The sequence below is a fragment of the Hydractinia symbiolongicarpus genome, chromosome 14 (assembly GCF_029227915.1).
Source record: "Hydractinia symbiolongicarpus strain clone_291-10 chromosome 14, HSymV2.1, whole genome shotgun sequence".
NCBI classification, from domain to species: Eukaryota; Metazoa; Cnidaria; class Hydrozoa; order Anthoathecata; family Hydractiniidae; genus Hydractinia; species Hydractinia symbiolongicarpus.
The window spans coordinates 15,920,877-15,934,487 of record NC_079888.1 but is presented as its reverse complement, the minus strand read 5'-3'; the positions used below and the strand labels follow the sequence as shown (position 1 = coordinate 15,934,487).

General features: G+C 33.1%; 1 protein-coding gene across 4 annotated transcripts in view; it reads right to left on the bottom strand.

Annotated features, from left to right (window-relative positions):
* LOC130626128 (uncharacterized) overlaps positions 1 to 10,971 on the bottom strand; it is a 74,722-nt gene extending 63,751 nt beyond the window's left edge. The window contains exons 1-5 of one of the 4 annotated variants that reach the window (XM_057441232.1): positions 10,422 to 10,971; positions 9,181 to 9,248; positions 8,335 to 8,363; positions 7,658 to 7,690; positions 5,779 to 5,796 (exon numbers count right to left, since the gene is read on the bottom strand). In XM_057441232.1, the coding sequence (XP_057297215.1) occupies positions 5,779 to 5,796; positions 7,658 to 7,690; positions 8,335 to 8,350 (67 nt within the window). In that variant the 5' untranslated portion in view covers positions 8,351 to 8,363; positions 9,181 to 9,248; positions 10,422 to 10,971. The other 3 variants (XM_057441229.1, XM_057441231.1, XM_057441230.1) reach the window with 3 other exon arrangements.
* Positions 10,972 to 13,611: the final 2,640 nt, after the last annotated feature.

Below are 13,611 nucleotides of genomic sequence, written 5' to 3'. Positions count from 1 at the left end.
CTGACGCATCAGGATTTTTTTCACCGACAATACCAGACCACTCTTACACTATTTCTTCACCGCCTACATGTGAATCATGCAAAGACAAGAGCGAAATGATCAAATCTTTGGTCAGTAAAGTGAACTCCTTAACTGTACAAGTAAAGAAGTATAGAGGCAAAGCCTTTGAAATTGTTAAAAATACAACAATGACTTGGAGAATCATTAAAAGTGATTCCAAAATGAATTATTACACTGGTCTATCTTCTATCATGTTATTTAACACTCTGTTATTGTTATTAAAGCCTTACTTACAGCAAGTGAATTATTGGAGGGGGTCAAAACGAGCATGTTTAAGTACTAAAATAAAGCGTCAAACTAAACATGTGAAAAAGTTAACACAGCGTGATGAGTTTTTGTTAGTTTTGATGAAACTTCGTTTGGGCTTACTGACAGAGGACCTTGCAGATCGTTTTGGAATATCACCATCAACATGTTCCACAGTATTTGTAACTTGGATTAGAATTATAAGTAGAGTTTTGGGTGATGCACTTGTTGTCTGGCTGCCAAGAGAAGCCATTCGTGATAACTTGCCTAAAACATTTGCCAAAGCAGGTTATTCCAAATGTCGGGTTATAATTGATTGTGCTGAGGTGTTCATTGACAGACCAAAATCCTTAACAAATCAAGCATCTACTTGGTCAGACTATAAACATCACAATACTTTAAAATTTCTTGTTGGTATAAGCCCTTCTGGATATATAACTTTTTTATCTGATTGTTATGGTGGGCGCGCGTCTGATAAATTTATTACAAATGACTCTGGATTTTACGATTTGTTAGAAAGGGATGATGAAGTTATGGCAGATCGTGGATTTCAAATCAGAGAAGAATTAATGTTACGTTTTTGCAAATTAGTTGTTCCACCAGGTGCACGTGTAAAAAGTCAGATGACAAGTGCTGAATGTAAAAAAACTAAAGATGTAGCAAATTTAAGGATTCATGTTGAGCGAGCAATTAACAGAATTAAGTTTTACCGCATACTCAAGGGAGTGTTGCCTGTTACAATGTTACAACATGCAGATCATATAGTTAAATGCTGTGCTGCATTATGTAACCTAAAGCCTGTATTAATTAAAAAGAAACCAGAAAAAAACTACTTGAACACTTTTGTAAATTTTCTTTTTTCACATTTTTTGCTTGTTTTGTAAATATTTTTACCAAAAAAAGTTGTCTGAGTTATTCTGTTTTTTTAATTATTGTTATCTACTCGTATCTCCCTTTGTTTACATGCGCACTCATTCTAATATTTCGGGCTCGCCTACCTACTTGAAATAGTTAAAGTTAATGGCCGTAAGTGTCGGAAAATCGAGGCCACACAAAAATTTATCAGAATACCTCATGGAACGTTTAAAGAAATATAAAAAAATACTGTATGTACTTAATGCCTAAATGAGAGGTAGCCTATGCCAAATACTTTTCTTAAGGGAATATTTTGATTAGAAGACACATGGTCATTTTAACGCAGAAACATCAGGCTACAGATGGCATTTAAAAAAATTGGTTGAAATGTATTTGTAAAGCACGTTCAAATCAAAGCAAGATAAATATGCTCTTCAAACTTTTATTTCTAAACAGACAAATATATACAAAAATAATTTTCGATAGCTTATGCATAAAATAAATCATCCTGAAAATATGGATTTTAAATAAAATGTGTCGTAATATTCTATAAAAGTTTTTCTCATAGAATTCCACACTTCAGGCTCAAAGTTTATAATGTCGTGCACCATCCCATGAGGTGTCCAAACTACAAAATGACATTGGGAAAAGCCAGTTACTCCCATTTGCATAACACATTGTGTGTAATATTTGTGGTTTTTGTTCAATACTGTTTTTTCTTCCATGTGCGTCAAGTAGGGTAGTTTTACGTTTAAATCCTTTGGCGTCGTGTAATTAATCGAAAAAGGACATTTTACTTCTAAACATGCTGGCAGACAACAATCACATGTTATTATTCTGTCTGGACTTGCACCAATGTAAGGTGTGTTTTTATCTAAATACAAGCCACACTCTAAAACCTTCACATTTTTATGCCCTTGTAAGAAGTTGTCTTTAAATGCATTAACAGCATTTATTTCCATTGTACGACCATATTTTAGTGCTGGTATATTAGGGCTAATAAATGACATGCCTGAAACTTTCTGGTTTAATGCCCAGATATTAACAGATCCTCCACCTCCTGATTTAACTTTTTTCATTTTTGTTAAAACTTCATGGCCTTTTGAGGCAGAGATTACATGCTTTCTAAAATTATACCAACCAGTATTCTCACTTTGTCCTTGGGTTAATTTTTCAATATGAATAACTTTCTCGGGTGTTACATATGCCACTAGATTGCATTCAAATTCAGTTTTTGTTTTTGACATTGCAAGTATGTCACTTATACTGTATATGTCTGATGGTTGAGTTACATCAGAAATACTTAAACACTCTCTAACAAAGTCAATTTCTGGTTTTGGTACAGCAGTAAATAAAATACTTTCAGGAATAATTTCTTTTAATTCGTCTGCTATTTCGTTAAGAGAAAGTAATTTCTCGCCACAATGTTGAAGAGGATCAAAGTTCTTTTTAGGTGTCGATACTAAAGGGCGCTTTCTCTTTCCTCTGTCTGAAAAGTTATCTCTGCTAAAATTCAAGTCTTTAATTTTAGTTGGAGCTACTTGCTTTCTGTTAGGAAGCCACTCGTTAGCGGTGCTTGTACAAGCTGTATTTGTAAGTCCAATTCTGACAGCAGCTTCAATGCGATATAAAGCAGCCGCAACATGATTACATGTCTGGCTCATTCCAGCCATGCATGTACAATGGCACGACATTATCTTACCACTTTTTTCCAGAATTAACCATAGTTTATGGAAAGGATCGTTAATCGCTTGCGACTTTCTGCATGTACCTTTAAAAATGCAAAAATTACTTCCCGATAAATCATGATAGGCGAGAGGTTGAAGCCATCCAGATTTATAATAGCTATATGCCTTTGAGTTTTTGTAGTCATTTAAATCTGAACTACCTAGTTCTGATGGATAAAACATAAGGTAGCTAAAGATGTCAGGATACAACACCATGGGCCAAAACTTTATTCCTTCTTGCTCATCCATCCAACCGTGAGGTATTTTAAAAGGATCTGGAAGTGTTCTATCGTTTATTTTCAGCTTCTTCTGATACTCCTCTTTTAAATTACTCTCTACTTCTTGAGCAGTTTTCACAGGCTGGACGAAGTTCTCAGCTGCTGAAAACACTCGAGCAATTAGTTCTTCCTTTCTTCCACTTATCCTTAAATTTCTAACTCTCAAGTAGTTCTTCAACTCTTTGACAGACATTTTTGATATTAAATCGTAATCCATGTTTGTTTTAAATGTTTTAAAAAGTTGGTAAATAATTTGATAGCTATAGCGCGATGTTTATACTTCGTTTTCTCAAGTGTACTGAATCTTAGCGGCACCCCCAAATGGTACCGAGACTCCCGGCCGGGATTACGTAATCGCATAATGTTAAATAGGTGTATAGTCCTGGTCCTTTTAATCCACGAGCAAGTCAATTTTTTTTCTGCAAAAATTTTGTTAAAGTGTAGCTAAAGCTTTTGAATGAATTTTTATTTAAGCCACGTGGATAAAGATTTTTTTTATTCGAAAACAAAGCATATTTTTGCCTATTGCTTGTGATGACCTGAAAAATAAACAAGAAATATAAAAATGACAGTATAGTCATGCATACTATTTCAGACATGTAGAAAAGGAAGTTAAGATTGAGAGAGTCGCTATATCAGTAGACGCTCGATCATCATGTTTGGGGTTCACGATTTAAAACGTCCCCTACTTTTCTACAGTACCGCCAGAATGTAATGTTACATGTACACGCATGTCACGATGTCGCGTAACGATGTCATGTTTACATAAAAAACTTTACGTGTCTATTGTTATCACACGTACTTTGCATGTTTCTATTATTATCTATAGGTGCGTGTGTTAACAATAATATATACGAAAAACTTTTGTTCGAATTTAAGACATGCATGTTATTGTTTAAATGTGTTAACAATCACAAAATATCAATTATAATATTCGGGAATAATATTAACACTTTTTTTACTGTGGTCAATAGTTTAGATATTTATAATCATAAAAAATATCGCGCTAAAAAATTTTTTTTAAGATAAATATTTAATAAAAACTTCGTTCTTAAATTTCTAAAATGCGATCTAAAAAAGCATATCTATCGCCGTTTTTTGTTCTTAAATTTTTAAAATGCGATCTAACGAAGTTTTTCTATCGCCGTTCTTCGTTCTTAAGCTTTTAAAATGCAATCTAACGAAGCTTTTCTATCGCCGTTCGTCGTTTTTAAACTTTTAAAATGCGATCTAAAGAAGCATATCTATCATTGTTTTTCTGTTCTTAAATTTTTAAAATGTGATCTAGCAAAGCTTTTCTATCGCCGTTCGACGTTTTTAGACTTTTAAAATGCTATCTAAATAAGCATATCTATCGCTGCTTTTCGTTCTTAAATTTTTAAAACGCGATCTAAAAAAGCAATTCTGTCGTTCTTAAATTTTTAAATCTTTATAACTCGTTGCATGTATAGACAAAACATATAACATTTCTTTCGTGTGCAGAACAATAACATTCGCTTACGCGTTTACGGAGATACTTAACAAATAAATTCATGTGTGAATAAAAGATGTTTGTGTGCTGAAACAATAGAGACACGAAGGGTAATTAACTTTTTAAACATTTTTTTTGTGTTAATCCCTTAGCAGCTGCGGTAATTATAAAAAACAATAAGCCACACGAAAATTTCATGCGATCGTTAAACTTCACGTGTGGGACACAAACTCTATTGTTTTTGACATGCAAAAATAGATCATGTATTTAACAATGGATATATAATAAAAACGAAAGTTCTGACGCTACCGAAAGCTCATGTAAAGGTGATAACTATCGTGCACATGTAACATTACATTCAGGCGGTACTGTACCGCAAAATGAATGCGCAACAACGATAACCTTGGAGCCTGTATCCCATGCGTAACATTTTTTGCATGTGCGTTTTATATCGCATGCGTTACTTGATTTACATGTGCGAATCATCGCACACCTACTCAAATATTCCTGAAAAAGACTGCAAATGATTTAACATCGATTTTCTTATTAATAGCTCAATGCTTTATGCGTAGCTATGACCAACCTCGCTACTCTCTAGAAAAACAATTTGTTACTTCTTTTTGTTGTTGTTACATTTTTGCTTTTAGGCAAAAAAGGTTGTTTGGCATGTGTGATGAATAACACATCTGGAGATGTTACACACAGGTGTGGGTCTCATGGAATTCCCTAAGTCACGTTTAGCTGTTGCCTTAAATACTTTAGACAACAGCTAAGTAACTGGTCAGGCGTATATATGGGAAGAATTTTTTTTTTTTAGAAAAGTATCAAGTCACATGCAGCATAACAGTTCTAAAAAGAGTTCTAAAAAGCAATCTGAAAAACAGGTGAAAAAGTCTTGTTTTCTAATAAATAATAACATTAGCATGCATAAAGTTAAAATCATGTAATATTTGAATATTATGATGCTGAAATTAAAATTTTGCCTAAAAAATAAAATGAAAACTGAATTTGTTTATAAACATTAAATTAAAAAGGTGCATGCGTGGTATTAAACATTTTGGATTCAAACTAAAAAGTCTGGAGAGAATAAGGTTAGTTGCTTAGGTTAAGCAAAATTTGCTCAAACAAAAACTATATTTACCTTGGTTCTTAGATGCCGCTAAAAAAAACAAGCAATAACAGTGATTATAAGATTTACATCAAAAGGATGAGGATATATTACATTGTCAAAATTGTTTAAATGTTTTTGTAGTCTAAAAACATTTTTATGTCCACCTGGTGTGAACTAAATAGATTTACCCAATTTGATTGAACAAGTACCAAAATGTTAAAAATCATAAAAATTGGAGAAAAACAGGAAAAATTATCTTCTCAGACTACTCTAGGTGTATGTGAATATGCCCAATTTGGCTATTCCTTGAAATAACTAAAGAATATTTATCATTTGGCCATTTTTTTATTAATATGTCGAGCCTGCAACAGTTTGTCGTTTCTCAGACAAAATTAGTGTGAAAAAAGAGTTAAAATATTTTAGCAAACTAAGTAGAACTATCTAGTAAATCTTTTAAATAAATCACAAAATGTTAACTTTGTAGGTCAGATTGTAAAAATGACTATATTTCTTAATTTAATTACTTTTTTGAAATTATTTTTGCATAATGTAATAGAGAAAATTAAATTGAATATAAAGGCTCAACCATTAGTTACCACAAACAACAAATGGCCTTAACTAATACATTTTATTTAAATTTAAGCTTTAATTTGGCGCCGTAGATTAGTGGTTATAGCTCTCGTACTCTGTGCGGGGGACCGGGGTTCGATTCCTCTTGACGGCGATTCAACATGGGCGAGTGAATGTTACCATAGCCCCGGGTTAACCCAAGCCATGTGAGGGAAATTGGGAAGATGGCACACTGTGTGGGCCGTTGGATGTTGCCGGGAGTTGTCTAGTAGAGCGCGGGCCCTAATTGGGTCTGCGTCGCTCAAAATGAGCATTAAATACTCTACGACTCTCCATCTAAGCTATGGCCCCTCCTGGAAATAATAGACAGGGTATATCCCTCGATACTTGTGAGGCTAGCCATGTAAAATATGCACATCTATCTATCTATCTATCTATCTTTAATCATTTTAAATAATACATTTGAAGCTTAAAAAAGTTAAATGATTGATTCCTCACGTACAACATTTGATAGTTGAATGCTATACCCAGCTATATAAATACATTTTCCTTTGCTTTTATGCAACCAAAAAATTTTAGTGCATGCTAAGCACGTCTGACTAGCTGTTGTTTACAAACAATTTTTAAAATGGTAAAAGACTCTGACAATGCTTTGGCTAACAACCGCACAATTGTATTGATTGGCTAAACAGTTTACATGTAATACGTAATTACAAAAAAAACAGAAAAAAACAAAACACATTTACCAAATCACTGTTACAGTACTGGAAAAAGGTTGTTTAACATATCGAGCGCGTAACGTGCGTGGACTCCCTGCCGTTCCTTGTTCTTAAATTTTTAAAATGCGATCTAAAACAGCATTTCTATCGCCGCTTTTTGTTCTTAAACTTTTAAAATGTGATCTAAAAAAGAAAGATTAACGCTAGCTGTATACCCTAGATTCTTTGAAGTATAAATATATAAATATATTTAAACATCCACGATCATTGTTGAATACACTCTTATTTTTAAAATAGTTCTATTATGAAAAAGTGTTAATGGCCTCAATACCTTCGAGAATGACATCGAGACGGACGCATCGCGAAGCCCTCTCATTACAATTTGAAAGTAAAAAAACGTCTATCGTGGATCGAGAATACCATCGCGATACGCGAAGCTTGATGTGAAACAACCTTTTTCCAGTACTGTACAAAAAAATCAAGTCATCTTTTCTTTAATGACTTGAAGAAAACATTAAGCACTATTATTTTACCTTTAGTTAAATTAAACATTTCAGCAGTAGATTATAAAATTGTTGTTCTTGTTGCAAAAAAAAAAAAAAAAAAATTAATGTACATACGCATTCGAATAGATTTCCTTTTACGACTTTTCTCTATAAAAGATATATAAAAATAAATACATAACTTGTACATTCAGTAATATTATACATCAATGTGGTAAGGTATTGATATAAAGCAAGCTGACCTGTACTTGACAGAGCTATCCCAGATCTCTGATACTCTTATAAACCTTTGCTAATTATAAAACGTTTATATGAGAACGGAACCAGCCTTGGTACGAACATGGAATTAATTTATTTTATTATGCACTTCTTTTCCTGGTTTGTATTGTTTTATGTTTTTATTGTTCAATGCCAGTCGGCTTAACTTAGGCCATTTCGTAAAATTTATGTATGCGTAGGATGAATTAAACGCCTTGCCACAGGTAAAAGTAAAAACAAAATTTCTTTACCGTATACACCCCACAGGATGACTTTTTGGTGTGGCAAACATACAAAAAATATTCTTATTTATTTTATTTAGTTTAATTCTTCAAAAGATGACCATAAAACAGGTTAAAATATCACAGTAAGATCCATAGATAAAGAATGAATTATAAAATCACAAAAAAGCTAACGACCAGAAAATAATTAATTTTTAACAACATTTAATGATAAGTGCAGTAAAAACAAATCAATTAAATATTTCTGTTTGCTGTTGCTAATAGGTTAACCTTTCCATCAAGAAAATTACTTACTTTGTTTGCTATCCATGTTAATCAGCTTACTATAATAAATAAATTTATAATAAAAATACTACAAATTTAAACTATTTGAATTTTGGATGTTTGGTTATAAATCTGCCACACATAGCTAAAACATTCAGGGTTTAAAATTAGTGAGAAAAAATTTATGAAATTTCTAGCCATTTTTATGCAAAGCAGAATTTGTAAGAAATGCATTACATGCAATATCAAGCCATGAATTAAAATCTTTAAATCAGCGTATGAAACTATTATTCATTCATATCCCTCGTGTGTTTAACCTCTCCATATTGAAGATCCCTCATATATCCGCAAAAATAACATATGTTAATGCACTTACTCCGCCCCCTTTCCTTAGTATGTGCGCGACTATGGTACATTAAGTTTGTAATAACCTTGTTTTAAGATTTTTATCGCTAGAGATATGGATACTTTTCCAAATGTTTAACAAGGTGGAAAAACTAAACGTACTGAACTAATTTGTTATTTTACTGGTGATGAACAATCCATGAACACATTTCCAAAAAAGTTACGGTAGAAAAAATAAGAAATAAGGAGAAATTAAGGAGAATAGCTAAAATTTCAATATTATATTTAAGTACTTTTAAGAAGATTTTCTCTTTGTAAGGTATTTGTAAGGTGGCATTGAATCAAGTGGTGAATGGTAAGACAATTTGGAAGTAATTTGAAATATAATATGCAGGAATTTCTCTACATTTTCATGTCGGTAGCAATCTGACTATATATAGGTTTGTTTGACTTTGAACAATTTCAAGAAAAATCTTGTGTATTTTAGGTGACCAGAATCAATGAAATACAAAACAAAAATGTTTTTCTTACCTAAACAACCTGCAACCTTTAAATGTAAAATGCGATACGTAGTTTTCTTCAACCTTCCAAACCAACTGCTAAAAAAAACAAGAAAATTAGAATTTAAAATGTCACATGTTCTTGAACCAATCAGTTGCCTGTTGGTCCAAATCGGTGTTTTCCATTGCTCATGTTGGAGCCGCTGAAAGTAAAAAAACTGAAAAAGATAGTGGAGCACGCTTGGCATGCACACTAAGCACTTAACCCCAGGGAATTAAAACTGAAATGCGCGCAAGAAGGTTGTGAAGGCATGAAAGGAAGCAACAATATAAAAAAAAAATCGATTTGAACATTTTACGGGAGTCAAATTGCAAATATCGAAACAAGCATGGAATATTGCGTCAGATATTGCACGGTTGTACAGAACATTTAGATTTATTGTATATGAAATAGTTGACAGGTATATAATAAAAGTATTTATGGCAGAAATTATGACATATATTATCTTCATCCTTACTGCATTTTTCGTTAACACTGTTTTCCTCCACATTATAACACAACAAAGATCTTATTTTTCTCTGCTGCTGAGACTCTTAAAATATCTTTCAGGCTTGTCCCACAACTTAATTTCAAAAAATTTAAATTTCATTTGCAAATGCTCCATTAAACAGCTACTTTTTAATAAGCACCCCGAGTCTTGAGGGGGTAATTGAGCATCGTAAGTTGTATGAGGCCTGTGTAAGAAGCGTTATGTTGTACGGTAGTGAGACATGGGTAATGAACAGGAAGATCTTGACCGTTTAGAAAGGAATGATATGAGAATGGTCAGGTGAATGTGTAAAGCCAGTCTGACAGACAGAAAGAGTTCATGAGATAGGAAGCAGGCTAAGTATCCGTAGAATTAAAGATGTTATCCAGATAAGAAGATTGAATTGGCTGTGGCACTTGAAAAGAATGGAGGAGAATATTTGCGTAAGAAAATGTAGAGACTTGATAGTTCCTGGGGCAAAGGACAAAGGCAGACCAAGAAAGACTTGGTAGCAAGTGGTGAATGGTAAGATAATTTGGAAATAATATGCATGCAAACAGAGAAAACAAAATAAGTCAAGACAGGAGTTCTGGTCTGATTTGTAATTTTCTATTCATTTTTATGTGGATAGCAATCTGACTATGGGTTTTAGTTGACTTTAACATTAGCAATTTTAGGAAAAATCTTGTGTATTTTAGGTGACCAGAACTAATAAAATACAAAACAAAATTGTTTTTCTTACCTAAACAACGTGCAACCTATAAATGTAAAATGCGATACGTAGTTTTCTTCAATCTTCCAAACCAACTGCTAAAAAAACCACGCACAAGAAAATTAGAATTTGTAATGTCACATGTTCTTGGACCAATCAGTTGCCTGATGGTCCAATTCGGTGCTTGTCGGTGCTGGTCAGTGCTCATGTTGAAGCCGCTGAACGTAAAAAAGGATTGCAAAGCAAAAAATATTGGAGCACGCTTGGCATGCACACTAAGCACTTTACCCCGGGTAATTAAAGCCGAAATGCGCGCGTAAAAGTTAATCGCAAATAAAATAAAAAAGACATTCGTCTTAAACATCTACATACTGATTCCAGCGTTTTTATTGTCTCTGAGCCCAATATTTTATTTTTCCAAACATATAATCCATTTCAGTAACTTTCGTAGCTTAAAAAAACCCAACTACTTTTCCTCTAAACTTTTCTGCGTTTTAATTAGCCCACAAACATTGATAAATCTATCCCCTGCAACCGTGCTGTTCTCAATATATGAATACAATAAGTAACAAAAATGCAGACCTCAATGGCCATATTTAAATATTCGACGAGTACGCAATTTTTTTGGTGCGTGAGTGCATTAATTTGAAATACTTCCGGCTTCCAGGTAAAATGTGAGCAACACAGGACCTAATAACGTCTACGCGAGCAGTATTAGTTTTCAGATATGTTTAAAAACAGCGTGGAGATCTGTGTATGTTGTACCCTAGAAAAGCTGTCACTACTTTGCGAAAGAAACTTCCGTGAATCTTTTTAGTTTGTGTCCGCGTAAAATTTCAATTTGTCTCATTTGTTAAATCTTATTCCTGCGAAAAACATGGGAACCAGATTATGTGTATGTGTAGGTATAGGAAGGGAACTCACGAAAATAGGACATGGTGACATCAGAAAGAGTTTTTACAGTTTTTTTAAAATCAATCTTGGGCGCATAATACACCTTTCCCGAATTTATATTTTGTAAAATATTGCGTGCATGAAAACGAGGCAAATCTTGGTAAACATTATTCGCGTTCATATAAACATGGAGGAAGACAATACTATAAGAGATATTTTGCTTAAAATAATTGAGGAAAATATAGATTTAGTCTTCGATGAAACTGAAAAAAAGCGTGAGGGAAAACATGGGGGGAATGCCACTGTTCACGATAAAAGAAATTGAAATGCATCGACAAAATAGTGGTAAACAGCACGGTGTAGCAATTATTAAGATTTTGGAGCGTGGCAGAAAGTTTAGGGATGAACTATACATATCTGTTGATATCATTTTCACATCAACAACTACATTTGCTCCAAGTAAAAACAGAATTTTTAAAGACTTAGTTATGGTCATCCCTGTAAAAAGTAATGCTGACAAAAAGGTATCCATCTAACGTTATATGATCCTAGAATTAATGATAGTGTGTGTAACATAAATCCAAGAATATTAAAACTGCAAGAAGATATGCTTATGGTTGACAAACGGGTCGGTTTTGCTCATTGTATTGACAGTACACGAAAAATAAAAAACAACATTAAATATGCGAACTTTCTTGTTCGATCTACATTGTCACACCAACTACTACCGTTAGAACATACCATCAAGATTGTTACTAATATTAATATATCAAATACTTCAAATAAATCAAAACATAACGAAACACAACCCTATGAGTTTATTGATGTAAATCCTGTATTAATCCCAAAAGATTGGGGTAAATTAAATCAACATTACACACACAGCTAGCTGTTCAGTAAAGTTGTTTATAGTATCATCAATTAGTTTTTCTTTTAACATTGAATTCCTTAGTTTTTATAGTTTCTAATTCATCAGGAGTGAAAAACCAGGTTGTTCTTCAGTGATCTCAGCAGAATCAGATGAAGAACTTTCATATGTGCTTTCAGAATCTGTTTCGACTACTACAGGAAGTGCTCTTTTTTCAGACTTTTCCTTCTTTGTGTTGTATTATTTTGTTTGAACGTAAATATATATGGCACAGGGCCATTGAATAATGTTTTCCGTTCACAACCAAAACCTAATTTTACACAGTGTACTTCAAAGTAAACTTCGCATATTTTTGTGTTCTTGTTTACTGTGAACACATCACACCTCCCCTTCTACGATATCTTGAAATGATGCTTACCCATTGTTTTCTCAAACTTGGATCCGATGGAAATGAAAACATTCCAATGCCTCTTTAACTCTGGGTTTATTAAGAGTAGAACTTTTGCATAACAGTACGCAACAAGAGTTACCAGGTCGAGAGGTTGATATACCTGGATAGATTAAAGTATGATAAATTTCTTGCTGACCTTTCTGATTGCTACTCGCCATCACAAATACATATTCTTCTTTTACAAGACAAGTATGTTTTTAAATACATTATAAGTGGTTTCGTTAAAAAAAACCTGCAATCCTTTAGAAAAATACACAATAAAAGATTATTCACAACGCATAAAAGTATCACACTCACCAGCTGTATTTTTAATGTTTACAAAGTTTACTAAGAAGTGCCTCGTTTTCATGCCGATGATGTAATCGATAATTTAAATTCGGGAAAGGTGTATTCCGTTTGTCGGCAAAAGTCCGTTTGTTGGCATAAGTCCGAAAACTGAAATCTGTTTGGAGGTAGGATCTTGAGAATTCAAATATCTTTTTAAAACAAAAATCTATCTACGTGAGTTTGGTGCAGTTTAGTTAACAATTTGAATTAACAAAGATTTATTCAAAACAGTAATAATGCTAGATGTAAAAGAAGCAAGGAGGAAAGCATGTTGACTGGGCGAGCTTCTTTTGACATCATGCTGGATGTACGTTTGTAGTAAGTATCTTGGGTTTATTTTTTTAGGGTTTGCACATGACCAAACAACGGGACGAAGCGTTCATCGTTACACGCGGAAACATAAAAATAAAATTTTACTGTAAATGGAAATTATTTAGAAGAAAAAAATTTAAAAAATACAACTACAACCCTCAACAGTCCATTTTATAAGCCAATATAGCTTTCGTCAGCGTAGCTTTAATGAGTAGATGTTTCTTCTTCGATATATAGAGGCTGCGAAGAATTTGAATTAGTTATTTACAGAAAATGTGCTTCGTGATTTAAACTGGTCAGTTTAAATTTGGTAAAACTTTATCACATATGGTATTTTCAGCTTAAAAATATCATGCGTGGTTAGCACA